The 12,168-nt window shown below is 53.0% G+C and overlaps 1 protein-coding gene across 1 annotated transcript in view; it reads left to right on the top strand.

The window, feature by feature from the left end:
* The first annotated feature begins 223 nt into the window (after positions 1-223).
* Positions 224-12,168, top strand: part of ARRB1 (arrestin beta 1) — a 45,170-nt gene continuing 33,225 nt past the window's right edge. Inside the window, exons 1-3 of the mRNA XM_065397796.1 lie at positions 224-325; positions 579-639; positions 9,692-9,736. Of these exons, the coding sequence (XP_065253868.1) occupies positions 224-325; positions 579-639; positions 9,692-9,736 (208 nt within the window). The remainder of the gene's footprint in view (positions 326-578; positions 640-9,691; positions 9,737-12,168) is intronic.

Below are 12,168 nucleotides of genomic sequence, written 5' to 3'. Positions count from 1 at the left end.
GAGATCACATCTCATCACCGCACAGTACATGTCCTGACCCATGACCCAGAGACAGCTATCCCAGAAATCACATCCCAACCCACCACCCCACAGACCATGTTCCTTCCCCCCGCCCCAGAAACCATGGGCAGAGATCATATCCTTTTGTGCCATCCCAGAGAATATGTCTCATCCATCAGAGAAGGCCCCATCCCACCACCCTAAAACCCAGAGACTACGGCCCATGTTACCAATGCAGTGGTTACAGTCTTGGAGTGCCACCATCCTGGAGACTTTAGATATTCTGCTTTGGTGGAATTATAGCACTGATTCCCTGAATCCAAAGGTGAGCATTTTTAACACTTTAAGAGTAGTCTAAATTCACCAATAAAAAGCAAACATTCCTAGAGGTTTTAACTGGAAGTGAACTGAAACCACACTGAAAATAAAAGGCCTTGTACCCCATGTCGTCAGCCTGGGAGCCACTGCCTTTGTATTTTGGCCTCTCTTAAACACAAGCAGTGTTGAGGAAAGGTGAAATTACGACAATGCTTTGTCCTGCCTCTCATTCCCTTTGTGTTTGTCTCTTCTCCTACCAGCTCACCGTCTACCTTGGGAAGAGGGACTTTGTCGACCACATAGATGTTGTGGATCCTGTTGGTAAGTCAGCGTTCGGTTTGGCTTAGTGCAATGTAACAGGAACTTGGTTGAATTCGCAGGGCAGACATGATGTTACTAGAAAACGCTGCGTGCTGGTAGAAGGTACTTTTGCTTTGTATTAACTCCAAGTACAGCACGTCCAGAACTTTGTTCTTTCGTAACAGGTTTGCTGTACGTTCCAATTAGACATTGGATTTAGAGGTTTTCCACAGGAGCATGTTCCCTCTGCTGCTAATGGGGTTTGTTCCAATGCCAATTTTAAGCATGAGGAGAGAATGTTCTCTCCTCTAACTGCTAAATGACTGGATTCTACGCTCCTGAGATCTAGCCGTATTGTTACGATAGCACCCAGGGGCTCAGGATAATGGCCCCATTGGGCAGGATGGTAGCAGACAGTTCATGCCTCAGAGAACTCACATTATGATGTAAAGGCCAGATGCAAGTGGGTGTAGGTACTGGAAGGGGGATCAGGGTCAGGTTAATAAGAACGTGCTGGCCAGGCATAGTGTCAGGTCGATTAAGTACTATTATTAAACACTTGGATTGCCATAAATAATAAGATCCATAAAACAATACAGTAGATAGGAGCAATCCCAGCTGGCTAGAGGCTTCACAAGAGGGTCTTCAGAGGGGTTTGGAAGGAGACAGGACTAGTTCTAGCCATAACGATGCAGACCCCTAGTGTGGACATGCAGTGCCCGCATAAAGAGGGACCTGCAGCTCATGGAGTATACGTCCCCTTTGACCCCGCGTCAGCGTATCAGCGGCCTGGGTTTCCGTCGCTGTGGCTGTATTGTTGTGGCCGCTCAGGCTGCACACAAGCCCCCAGTGACCAGGCGTGCTCTCGCTTGTCAAAATCGGTGGCAAAACTCCCCATTACTGTGGTGTCTGCAGGACTGGGCCATCGGCCAGTGCCAAAGTGTGCTTCTGACCCAAACTCGGCAGGCAGAGACACCCCGGTTTGGCGAACGCTTCCTTTTGAACTCCCCTCCGGTTGGGAATGAGCTGGTTTCTGTGTGTCTAGGCCATGCATGTGCCAGGATAACAGTCGCACTAGCTCGGGGGGGAGGTTTATTTTTGTTTCAGGCGTGAAATTCCGAACGCGGTTTTTGATTTAATAAGAGGAGTTCTGGCTGTACATGCCCTGCAGCCTAGTGTCCCCTTTGGAAAACAACAACAACGGTTTGGGTGCAGTGACTATTTTTTAGGAGGATCCCCCTGAGGGCTTGTCGTGCGTGCAGCTCACGTGCATGCGGCGCACCGTCGGGATTACAACACAGCACACAGCACACAGCCCCCAGGGCTGAAATGAACTCCTGGGAGGGTTTGACACACTGGGATTCTGATTTGTGGAGAGGGAACTAGTCCAGCTCCGTTCCCAGCCGAGGTCCCGGGTTACACTGGGAGATCATTTCCCAGGATTTTACTTCATAGTATTTATTATTTGTAGTGAAGTTGCACCCAGAAGCCCCAGCTGAATCATAGAATCAGAGAATATCAGGGTTGGAAGAGACCTCAGCAGGACCAATCCCAACTAAATCATCCCAGCCAGGGCTTTGTCAAGCCAGGCCTTAAAAACCTCTAAGGAAGGAGATTCCACCACCTCCCTAGGTAACCCATTCCAGTGCTTCACCACCCTCCTAGTGAAATAGTGTTTCCTAATATCCAACCTAAACCTCCCCCACTGCAACTTGAGACCATTGCTCCTTGCTCTGTCATCTGCCACCACTGAGAACAGCCTAGCTCCCTCCTCTTTGGAACCCCCCTTCAGGGAGTTGAAGGCTGCTATCATATCCCCCCTCACTCTTCTCTTCTGCAGACTAAATAACCCCAGTTCCCTCAGCCTCTCCTCATAAGTCATGTGCCCCAGCCCCCTAATCATTTTCATTGCCCTCCGCTGGACTCTCTCCAATTTGTCCACATCCCTTCTATAGCGGGGGGCCCAAAACTGTACTCCAGATGTGGCCTCACCAGTGCCGAAGAGAGGGGAATAATCATGTCCCTCGATCTGCTGGCAATGCTCCTACTAATGCAGCCGAATATGCCATTGGCCTTCTTGGCAACAAGGGCACACTGCTGACTCATACCCAGCTTCTCACCCACTGAAATCCCCAGGTTGGAGATTGGAGACGCATTCTGCTAAGCACTAGACGCGCACGTAATAAGACAGCCCGTGCCCCAAAGAACTTAAAATTGAACCAGACCCCAGCCCTGTTATCCTCTCCAGTTCCCAGCTTGGGGACTGAGCGCAGACAGATCCAGGGACTTGCCCAAGATCACACAGGGAGTTTGTGACAGCCGGCGATTGAACCCGCCTCCCCTGAGCTGATGCTACAAGTCCAGCATTCCTTCTCATGCCCCTGGGTAACATTTTGAGCAGTGATTTAGGCACCTACATCTTTTGAAAGACCACATAGTCACTTTTGAAAATATTCCCCCTGCTGCTGCTCTCTCTCATTTGTCTCTGTCTGGGCCTGATCCAAACCCCACTGACGTCCCTGGGAGCCTTTCCACTCCCTTCACTGGGCTTCGGGCTCTCTGAGAATGGGAGGCAGCAATGGAGAGACTAACTGTAAAAGTGCCAGTCAGGGAGGAGTGGCTGGCTTGGGATTGCAAATCCGGCTCATCTCAGCAGTAACCAAAAACTGTTACTGTCTGAGGGCAATTGAGAACATAACAGCCAGACTGGGTCAGACCAAAGGTCCATCCAGCCCAGTATCCTGTCTTCCCACAGTGGCCAATGCCAGGTGCCCCAGAGGTAATGAACAGAATAGGGAATCATCCAGTGATCCATCCCCTATCGCCCATTCCCAGCTTCTGGCAAACAGAGGCCAGGGACACCATCCCTGCCCATCCTGGCTAATAGCCATTGATGGACCTACCCTCCATGAACTTATCTAGTTCTTTTTTGAACCCTGTTAGTGTCTTGGCTTTCACAACATCCTCTGGCACAGAGTTCCACAGGTTGACTGTGGAATTTCGTAATTCTCCGTCATAAGAATTTTGCATTACAAAACCCAGCCCATAGTGGTACAGGATGGGGTGGTTCAGAGAGTCTGAACTAGAGCGACCACCGAGGGAATATTTCCATCAAGGAAATAATAGGCAACAGTTTGGAATTGGCCTGACTGAGGGCTGAGTAGGCAGAGAGCCGGGAGCAGTGGTCTCTTGCTATGTGGCTGAGGTGCAACAGGGCCTGGAATATCGTGTTTGGACCCTGGTACCAGGTTGGCAGAACTATATTGCCAAACAGGTGGGCGTGCAGAGAAGAGCAACAGAAAGGATCAGGAGAAAGGAGGTCTCCATTTATAAGGAAGTGCCATAGGGTGACTGGCCCCTTGAAGGGGAAATGGGGCCAGCCCTACCTGTCCCATAATTAGTGGCCTCCCAGCTTAAGCGGGCAGGACTAATAGGGTCTGATGACAGCCTGTAAAACACCTGAGCAGAAAGACTTAAGGGAGCCCAGAAGACAAGCGGAAGAGGAGCCCAAGTGGGCAAAAGACCTTATTGTTTGTTCGGACTTCGGTTACCCCGAAAGGGGACTGGACTCGGAGCTGTCCAGCTGGTGGGGTGAGCCGCATGAATCCCTGAGAGATGGAGCACCCTAGTGATGGGGAAACTGAGGCAGGCTGCTGCAGAGCCACCCTAGGCCACAAGGGGGTGCTCGGCAGGTGGCTGCCCGGCCACGGGAGGACAGATTAAAAGAGCTGGAAATGTGCAGGTTGGCAAAGTGACTGCTAAGGTGGGGAAGCACAAGTGTCCAAAGACTTGAAGCCCGCGAACAGCAGGAAGAGGGGAGAATGACTGAGGGTGGTACCTGGAGGTAGAACTAAGCGGAGCAGGGTGAAATTAAGGCCCAGGTTCAGCAAAGCACTTAGACACCTGCTTGAAATAAATGGGACTTAAAGCACATGCTTAAAGTCAGGCACACGCTTAAGTGGGTTGCTGCATCTTTAGAAAGGGAAGATTGTGGCTGAATATCAGGCAAAACCTTTGTGTGACGCTCCTCACCACTCCCTGCCCTTAGCGCGAAGGCGTCTTTTCTGTGCCTGCCGTGGGTCAGCTCCCTGAAGCCACCAGCCTCTGGCAGCACAAGCCCTGCCTGCCAGGCCCCCGCAGGCCTCGCCCTCCCTGAACCGGGCAACGAATGGCACACGCCAACGCCCGCGGCCTCGGAGCGTTCCCTGCAGTGCCCAGCCCCTTCTCACTGGACACTCACAGAGCTGCCAGGCCGGCTGTTCCCAAAGGAACAGGACATGCCAGCTTGTCAGATTCAACCTGGGACCAGCTCTTTGCTCCACACCACAGCCCTGAGCTAGATGCAGAGTGAAAACAAGAATAAGTTTATTGTCAAAGACCGGAGGTTCAGGCGCTAGTGTATGAGGATGTTGGAAACCAATGGTTACATCTCAAAGAAAAACATGCTTTCTAGAGACTAAACTTAACTAGCCGGTTACCCTCCCGTCGAAAGACATTTGCTCCTCAAGAGTCCTCTTTGGCGTTTTCAACCAAGGCTGGCTGAGACGGGTTTCATGAATGCAAACGCACCGTGCCTTTACTTCCGAGGTGCTGGATCAAGGGGTGTCCTCTTTGCCTTCTAGAAATACCCCCCAAGTTCATTGTCTTTACTCAGACACAGGATAACCTCACGTGGCTCGTTTCTTTTTCTTTGTGCTCCTTCCCTGTGGACTTCACATCTCTTTGTTAACATTTGACTTTGTATCTAAACAGGCATCCACTAAAAACACTATGCCCACTGTGCTTATTTTAAATCCCGGCCAAGAGAGAGACATTTCTGGAGGAAACCGTTTTTTCACCTGTGCTAGTGACTAATACTTTGATACAGACTCTAAACATGTGTTTTCAGGATAGATACATAGCTCTTTACACAGTAAAGTCAGAGTCAAGTTACACCGTTTGTCTTGAGACGCTTCCCGTCCCGTCACCAATACCCGGGAACATGCACTAGAGTCAATTTCTAATTATCGTTATTATTTTTATTATGCATTTAGCTTCCCCGGATTAATTACACAGAGTAGCAGAGAGCATTGCTTCTCCATTTTCTCTCCTCTTGCACATGGTGGCTTTTAAAATATTTAATTACAGTCCTGCCTTTGATTACTTTAGCTAGGGGAAAAAAACCCTTTTCAAATTGCTAATTTCTCCTCCTTGGGAAGTCGTAAACCTGACTCATCCACGCGTTGAATCTAACATAGCTTAATCCAATTTAATGTTTGCTGATACAGATTCTTCTGCTTTGGTTTCATGTAGCTTCCCCCTACCCTTCCCCCCAGCAAACTAATTAATTTCAGCACATGGCTGTCCTTATTAGTCACAGATCGGAGCACAGGGTCTTCGCAGACTGACATATTTGTTTGCTTTTATTCGTGTGCGTTGCAACACTTTCCTAGAATGGGCAGTGCCAGATTGATAGCCCGGAGGTACTCCACAGCATCTCCTGGCGGTGGGCATCAGCCGTTCCCTGCCGTGTCCATCGTCACCTCCTTCGTCAGCACCATAAACACACATAGGACTTTACAGACAGGCCAGGCTATGATCCTGCCCCAAGGAGTTTGCCATCCTGCTGGGTAAAGTGCTTAGCACACCTGGGTGAAGCTGCTCGAAGCAGCAAGCCCTATGGCTGAGATTTCTGATGAAAATGGGGAAGGGAGGGGGGCAGGAATAGTTTTCATCAAACTGTTCAGCAGAAAAAATGGACTTTTCATCGAAAACCCGAAAACACTCCGGTGGTTGGTGGTTTGATAAAAAATCAAACCTCTAGGAAAGAAAACAGGCGCTCCCTGCGCAAGGCAAGCCCAGTTTGCCAGCCAAAAAGGTACAATGGAATGTCGTGGTCAGCCCTAGCTCCAGCTGAGATCAGGGCCCCTTTGAACTGGGCACTGCACAGATACCGAGTGGGAGACCGCCCCTGTTCCCATGGAGCTTGCCGGCTAGGCAGACAAAATGGACAGAGGGTGGGAGAAAAGAAGGATCCCGGTCGCTGGTTTACAGCTGGGAAACTGAGGCACAGAGCGATGAAGGGGCCTGCTCAGGGTCTCACCCAGGGAGTTTGTGGCAGAGCTGGGAATGCTCTCCTGAGTCCCAGTGCAGGGCCGTGGCCCAAGCTCCCCTGCACTTTCGGCTCGTAGGCTTGGGCCCCGTGTGGAGATAAGGCACACCAAGGGCTGGTGACAAGTGACCCTGGTGGGTTCTGCGATTCCAGCTTTCGCGGGAAGAGGCGCAGAGGAGACGAGCTTGGCTAGCTGTGTGGCTCAGGAGAGGTTTCGAGGGAGGAATGACAAGCGCAGAGAGGGACAGGGCCAAACCCCCAGCTGGGGATGTTCTGAGGACACCACCACCTTCCCCAAACCACAACCAGCAAGCAGACGCCGTCACGCTGGGAATCTGTCCCAGAACTGGAGGGGAAGGTCTCTCTGGGTTGTGTCCCTAAGCCCTCCTCCCAAGCCAGCCTGCTTGTCCTCACCATCCTGGCATGGCACAGATCGGTCCTGCCTACATCTCACACTGGGTTTCTTCCCAGGCTCCTGCCCTCCTTTAGTGTCCTGCCCCCGCCTTCATCCCCAGCAGTGCTTTGTTAGGAGTGAATTAAGGAAGGGGCAACCGATTTACAGAGGAGACAAGGCAGGGTTTGGGTGCAGCGTGTTAACCCGGGGAACCTGCTGCCGCAGAGTACTAATGAGACAATCGTAGGAGCCAAACAGCCTGCATGGATCCTGGGTTCTCTAGGGCTGGCTCTCTAGTCTAGCAAAGAGGGTGCGACTGTTTAACAGCGATTAACCACTGGAGCAAATCCCCAAGGGAAGGGCTGGATTCTCCGTCTCTTGACGCCTTCAGATCCAGACTGGCTGCCTGTCTGGGAGCTGCTTTAGTCCAGCCCAAGTGACTGGGCCCAAGGCAGAGGGAACTGGGTGAAATTCTCTGGCCTGTGTTCCGCAGGCGGTCAGACGAGAGGATCTAATGGTCCGTCTGGCCTTGGGATTGGTGGACGATGATTTGACAGTGTTCTAAGTTAGCCGGGGTCAAAATGAGGAGGGCACAAACGGATCAGCTGCAGGGCTCAGGGAGAAAGCCTTCCCGTTGCACCTGTGCGGTGTTGTGTAGCTAGTGCATATCTAGGACTGTTGTCCCAGGGCCTGATCCAAAGCCCGCTGAGGCCAGCAGGAGTGTTTCCTCCCTTTAGACCAGGCCTGCAGAAGGGACACCAGGCCTGGATGGGCTCTTGTTCTGCTATGGCCAACCCTTCCCCCCGCAACCCTGCATTCTGCAGAGCTGTGAGGGCAGTTGGCTCATCTCTGCTGCTGGGAGGAGAGCAGCTGTCTGGTGGGTGGCCTCAGTGGGTTCATTCGCCAACGGGACTCGATTCTCTTTGGGCCAAGCGCTCGCAGCTCTCCGTGTTGTCCCCCCCGGCTGCGGAGCAGAAGCTCAGTACACAAAGCTTGCTCAAGACATCATTTGTCACCCGGCTTCCTAATGCCCATTGGCAGAGAGGAACCTTTTCTCTACTCCGGAGCCGCCCCTTTATTCACTTTGGTCCAGATCCTCAAGATATTTAGGCACCTCGCTGCCACTGATATCAATGGGAGGTGGGCACCTAAATACCTTTGGGGATCTGGGCTTTCCTGCTTAGTCCTTATGCACCCCACTGTTCAGTGTGTGTTACATGTCCCCCTTGCGGCTTGGTCCACAGAGGGTCTGACACTGCTACGGGTCCCTCCCAAGGGCTTACAGTCCTTTGGCTCAAGCATTAGCCTCTCATGGTTCTCGCTCGGGAAGTCCCAAGTTCAGTCCTTGATGATGACCAAGATGATGGTTGGTGCAAGCTCTCTTGGGTTTCCGTGGTAACTCTGGCCTGCTTCAGACCCCCAAGGCCTGGCAGAGGCGTAGCGAGCGCCCTCCGTACCCTCCGACCGGAGGGGGCCCCGCAAGGAAGGGGGCCCCTAAAAGTGGCAAAATAAATACCGCATTCCAGTTTCTGCATTGTAAGGGGCCCCGCCCGGACATATGTTCGGAGGGGGCCACCGTTCGGAGGGGGCCACGTTCTTTGTTGCTACGGCCCTGAGGCCTGGCCTGGTGTGTGTTTAACCATCAGTAAAGTTAGTGAGAGCAAGGAGAGGGTAAACGCCCTCGAGCTCATGAGGGTCATGTAGAGGGACGTTTTTCCTGGAGTATTCGCTATAAAGGGGGTTGGGCATGTAAATCGCGGTGCCTCCGTCACGGGCTGTCCAGCCGGCTGGTTCAAGGAGCCTCGCACAATGGTAGAATTGGCAGAACCCTGGGAAGCTCAAGAAGCAGCCCTGGTACAACTCACAATGGGAGCTGCCTCTGGAGAGCAGCCATCCTCCGTTTGGTAGGTAGCAGCCAGTCCATGGCCCAAAGAAACGGGCTTGAATCCACAGCCAAGAAAGAGGTGGGCCATAGTCTCCTAGACGAGCTACTGCAGAGAAACGCCTCTCGAGGCACTCGCCAGTGAGTACAGGGCTGGGTGTCAAAGGCTCCTTGGTTCTAATCCCAGCTCTGACTTTTGAGACCTCTGGCAAGTCACTGAAGCCCACATCCTCAAAAGTATTTAGGCTCCTAACTCCCAAAGAAATCAATGGGAGTTAGGCACCTAAATACCACTGAAGATCTGGGCCTTAAAAAAAATCTCCCTGTGCCTCAGTTTCCCAATCTGCAAAGTGAGAATAATACTGCCCGTCCTCACAGCCTGTGAGGCCTAATGCTTGTAAAGTCCTTGTGGATCACTAGATCTGGTTCTGGTGGGGTGGAGAGAGTTGGACCGAAGGGGAATGAGCTGGATCAGAGACGGGGCCCATGTGGGAGAGAGGGGGCATGACAGAGATGGATGGAGATGGTGCGTGAGGCCGGTGGGGAACAGGCAGACCCATCCTTTCATAATCTGTAGGACGAGCTGTTGTGGGACACCAGGGAATTGTGTTTACGGGACACACCTGAGATATCTCCTGCCCCAATGCAAGGGAGACCAGTTCGTGCTCTGAGTGGCCCTCCTAATTCTGCGTGTCTTCTCTTTCAGATGGCGTCGTGTTGGTTGATCCAGAGTACTTAAAAGAAAGGAAAGGTAACTGCTTAGCCCTTTGGTTCCAGCTGACTCTGCAGTGTTTAACTGGGGCTTCAAAACCCACATGGGGAAAACAGCCTCTCCCCTGTTCTGCCAGGGCATCCTAATGCGCTTTTCCAGTCCCCAAGCTCGCAGGTTACACTGACCAGCAAGGAGCAGGAGCCCCATTGAAAACGTGCTTGCTTTAAATGGCAACAGGAAAACACAGACACGGCTCCTAAATATCGCTGGGGGGTGCAGGTCGGTCAGTTATCTGCTGCGCCAAAGCAGGAACCAGGGATCTCCTGAGAGCAAGGAGAGCACCCGGGAGGAAACCTCAAGACTAGAATTCTGTTCTCTTAGGGGGTCTTGATTGTGAAGACTGGCGAGTACAAAGCATTTCTTTCAGCTGGAAAACTGCGCCCTGGGTCACAAAGAAGGAGGCTGGTTTGGTTGTTAAGGCACTTGACTAGAACTCAGGGGAGAACTGGGTTTGAGTCCCAGGTCTGCCAGGGACTTCCCATGTGCTCCTGGACAAGTTACTCAACCTCTCACTTTCCTGTCTGTGAAACGGGGGTGTGCGACGGGGCACACTCATCCTTGGAGCGCCCCCTTGTGTCTGTGTGTGTGTAATGTCACTGGTGTCCTTGGCCCTAGCGCCTCCTACAGGCTGCCTGCCTCTCACTGGGTCTTCTGGGGCTCGGCCCTCCGGCCAAGTCACAAAGTTCAGGGTAACCAAAAGATCCAAATGAAAGTCCCGGCAAATCCGAATGATCCTTCCACCCCTTGGGGCTGTGGAAGTAGTTCTGTGTCCACCCCCCAACCCTGGCTCAGAGCTCCCTCCCACAGCAGCCTACCCTGCTCCCTGGGCTTTCTTTATGTAGGAGCGTCCTGCCTTGTTTGCTGTCTCTGCCTGGATCTTGCTGCCACAGGATTAATTCTGTCCCTGCAGCCTGCCTCGGTCTGCCTGCCCCAGGCCTGTCCCAGAGAGGGAGCTCTCCGCCCCCTCTCTCCTGGGTCGTCTCCCCTCAGCGGTGTCTGAGGAGTGCTCTGCGGCTGGGGTCAGTCACTCTACCTCCATCACGAACTGCCCTAGACTGGGGGCAAGGCTGATGGGTAGCTGCTTGGTCATAGGCCAGGCTTGCCTTCAAGGACCTGCCAGCCTGCGACAGGGTATCACAGGTTGGCTGGCACCCCCTCTCCTCCCAAGCGGGGCAATTTCTTTAAAAGGGCTAAGAAAACTCCATGTAAAGGAGGAACCGCAGGCAGCACGTTGGGTGCCCGTGGAAGGCCCTGAAACAGGGTCGGGGGGTGGGGGTTGGACTCAAGGGAAGCAGCCAGGGAGTCAGCACTCTGTCCCAGAGCACAGAAACACAAAGGTAGCTCAGAACGGGCTGGGAGCTGAGCCCAGAGGGAGGGGCTGACGAACCCAAGTGGATCAAAAGACCTTCTTGTTTGTTTGGACTTTTGCTCCCCAAAAGGGAACTGAACTTGGAGAGCTGAGCCCTATGAACCCCACAGGAGAGCCAGAAAGCCTTGCGGAGGAGGAAACTGAGGCAGGGAGTGCCTGCAGCACCACCTTCAGCCAGCAGGGGGTGCTACAGGACAAGGGAGGGTATTTCCTTTTAACCCCCTTTTACGTGTCTTCTTAGCTTGCAAGCTGTCTGCAGTAGGGACTGTCTCTTACGACGTGCGTACAGTGCCTAGCACTAGTCTGGTCTCTTCAGGTTCTCACACAGCGCGCCCATCTCCAGAGTATCTGAGCGCACTGACTAGCACCTGGGGTTTGTTCTTTCGCCCTTCGTGTTCCCGGCTTGTGCGGGGTCCGTTTTGTATTGCATGGCAGCTGGGCTCGGGGCTTTTGTGGGCCAAAGGCAAGGCCGACGCAGCACCCTCCGTCTTGGGCTCTCTAGCCATGACTGTAACGGAAACACTAATTGTGCTGGAGCAGAGATACCGAGCACGCAGCTAGAGACAGTCCCTGCTCTGCAATCTACGAGAGACAAGAGCAGCAGAAGGGTGGGGATCTAATGTCCAAGCTAATGAACAAGGTGATGTTGGCCCAGCTTTGCCAGTGACATGTTTGACTGGGGAAGAGACTGATCTAAGGGGTCGAACTCATTCCGAACCCTCCTGCCTCCCACCGTCACCCGCACTCCGGCGGGGGACAGGGCGGCAGGAGAGTCTGTTATTTAGGCCTTCGGGCCTTGCTGCAGGCGGCAGGGCCGGTGAGACTGGAGACAGCCGCCCGGATTTGGAGCGTAGCGGCTGGGTCCCCTCTCCCTAGTCTGAGTCATTTTTCCTGAGTGCTTGGTGTGATCGTGTCATTGTCTGTGTGTGGCTGTGGTACTGCGAGACATATAAGGCGACAGATGCAAACGCCCCTCGACTCGTGGAATTAAATCCAGGCTCCCACCCTCGTGTCTCGACTGCCAGCTCTGTCTGTTCCCCTC

Source organism: Emys orbicularis, chromosome 1, assembly GCF_028017835.1.
Source record: "Emys orbicularis isolate rEmyOrb1 chromosome 1, rEmyOrb1.hap1, whole genome shotgun sequence".
NCBI classification, from domain to species: domain Eukaryota; kingdom Metazoa; phylum Chordata; order Testudines; family Emydidae; genus Emys; species Emys orbicularis.
The sequence above is the reverse complement of the archived record's forward strand: the minus strand, read 5'-3'. Positions and strand labels throughout refer to the sequence as shown.